Below are 2,679 nucleotides of genomic sequence, written 5' to 3'. Positions count from 1 at the left end.
GATAACAGTTCATCACTTAAAATTTATACTACACTTTATATTATAAGAACTCATACAAACTTTATAAATTAGATTTAATTTTAAATATTTATAATTTCATATAATTTCGTAATTTATTCGATAAAATTTATAGTATTGTTTAATTAATTGGAAACTAATTAAAATATATTATGAAATTATATACGACTATCTAAAATATATTAAAATTTCCAATTAAGTAAATATAGGATGAGACAAAGGATTAAATATTTGTGTTTTCATTTAGCTTGATTAGTTAGTAATATGGAAATAAGTATTGAAATAAAGGATTTCGATTTTCCTCATCATTATTATTTTAATACATAATACTATATACATTATATTATATATATGTTTATTTCAATAATTTAAATGCAAATTTGTATACGAAAAAAAATATTTTTTTATTTCCACCATGTATACATATAAAAAGTTAATTATCACTTAAAATAAGTGATAATAGTTCACTTAAAATTTATACTACACTTTATATTATAAGTAAATATAGGATGAGACAAATGATTATATATTTGTGTTGTCATTTAGCTTGGTAGTAATATGGAAATAAGTATTGAAATAAAGGATTTCGATTTTCCTCATCATTATTATTTTAATACATAATACTATATACATTATATTATATATATGTTTATTTCAATAATTTAAATGCAAATTTGTATACGAAAAAAAATATTTTTTTATTTCCACCATGTATACATATAAAAAGTTAATTATCACTTAAAATAAGTGATAACAGTTCACTTAAAATTTATACTACACTTTATATTATAAGTAAATATAGGATGAGACAAAGGATTATATATTTGTGTTGTCATTTAGCTTGGTAGTAATATGGAAATAAGTATTGAAATAAAGGATTTCGATTTTCCTCATCATTATTATTTTAATACATAATACTATATACATTATATTATATATATGTTTATTTCCACCATGTATACATATAAAAAGTTAATTATCACTTAAAATAAGTGATAACAGTTCATCACTTAAAATTTGTACTACACTTTATATTATAAGAACTCATACAAACTTTATAAATTAGATATAATTTTAAATATTTATAATTTCATATAATTTCGTAATTTATTCGATAAACTTTATAGTATTGTTTAATTAATTGGAAACTAATTAAAATATATTATGAAATTATATACGACTATCTAAAATATATTAAAATTTCCAATTAAGTAAATATAGGATGAGACAAAGGATTATATATTTGTGTTTTCATTTAGCTTGATTAGTTAGTAATATGGAAATAAGTATTGAAATAAAGGATTTCGATTTTCCTCATCATTATTATTTTAATACATAATACTATATACATTATATTATATATATGTTTATTTCAATAATTTAGAAGTATTAAAAAACATATAAGTAAGATTCTTAAAAACATTATATAATCTAATAAATTAAATCAAAGTTAATGAAAAAGAATTTAATTTAAAAAATATATATTTACAAAGCCCAATACATAAAAAATTTAAAATACAGAACCCAACACCCAAACTAAAACTCTATTCAAATAAAAATTTACAATTACAAATTATTTAAATCTAAAATCCTCCATTAGATCCAACCCACTAAACCCACTTTATACCTAAAAAGGCTAAACTAAAGCCCAAATAATATGTACATTAATAATTAATCCTACAAACCCTACACAAATGTTCAGCCTCCCATCTCTCTTTCTTCTCTCTGTTCGTCCCTTCCTCTCACCCCGGCGGATATCATCTCCGCTCTTCTGTCTCGCCTGCGCTGCCTCTCCGCCCGCTTCCCGCCAGCCTCGCGGCCCTCCGCCACCACATAAAACCACACTTCAAACCCAGCGCTGCCGTCAGCGGCGACCCCTTTCATCGCCGCTTTCATCGAATTGCACAAGCGACGCTTCTTTGCCGATCTTGGAGTAGAAGCTCCGTCTTCCTCGCACCAAATTGACCAGCGCCATGCACTGGTCGTGGCTGACGGTCAGCGCTATCTTACCCGAGGGATGCACGGACATCGAATTGATCGATTTTTTGTGAATTTTGACGGATTTGAGCAGCACGAAGGGGTCGACGTCATAGATGGAGACCGAGCCATTGGCGTCGGCTGCGAGGAGGTTCCGCAGGAGGGAGGAGAGGGAAGGTGGGGAGTAGAAGGCGACGGAGGCGGAGTGGTGGAAGGATCCTACCTCGGAAGAGGAGGCGAGGTCGTAGATTTTGACGCAGTCGTCGTTGCCGCCTGAGACCGCGGCGGTGCCGGCAACGGCGATGGTTTTGATGGTGGAGTGGTGGGAGGGGAAGGAGAAGAGTGGGGTTAGGGTTAGTGAACGATTCAGCTTGTAGCCCCAAATGAAACGCTCGTATGACCCTGCCACCAAACTCATCTTTGGAGAAAACCAGTTGAGAGAAAGAGAGAGAGAATGAGGGCTAGGGTTAGTGAACGGTTCAGTTTATAAATGTCTTGAACTTCTCATAGAAGCCATTTTTTTCTACATCTCATTGGGCCAATTTTTATCCAATAATATTTACCTTTTTTTGCCCAATAGATAGTTTTCCCGCTCAAATGTGTGCCACATAGACTCCCAAAAACTGTCCCTTTAGATATTGATAGATACGTGAATTAGTGTTTTGATTAACAAATTTGTTTTGT

The 2,679-nt window shown here is 30.7% G+C and overlaps 1 protein-coding gene across 1 annotated transcript; it reads right to left on the bottom strand.

Moving 5' to 3' along the window:
* Positions 1–1,733: 1,733 nt before the first annotated feature.
* On the bottom strand, positions 1,734–2,413 carry LOC121755262 (p21-activated protein kinase-interacting protein 1-like). Its single transcript, XM_042150539.1, has one exon. The coding sequence runs from the start codon at positions 2,411–2,413 to the stop codon at positions 1,883–1,885; it is 531 nt and encodes a 176-aa protein (XP_042006473.1). The 3' UTR covers positions 1,734–1,882.
* Between the last annotated feature and the right edge of the window lie 266 nt (positions 2,414–2,679).

Source organism: Salvia splendens, chromosome 11, assembly GCF_004379255.2.
Source record: "Salvia splendens isolate huo1 chromosome 11, SspV2, whole genome shotgun sequence".
In the NCBI taxonomy this organism is placed as follows: Eukaryota; Viridiplantae; Streptophyta; class Magnoliopsida; order Lamiales; family Lamiaceae; genus Salvia; species Salvia splendens.
The sequence above is the reverse complement of the archived record's forward strand: the minus strand, read 5'-3'. Positions and strand labels throughout refer to the sequence as shown.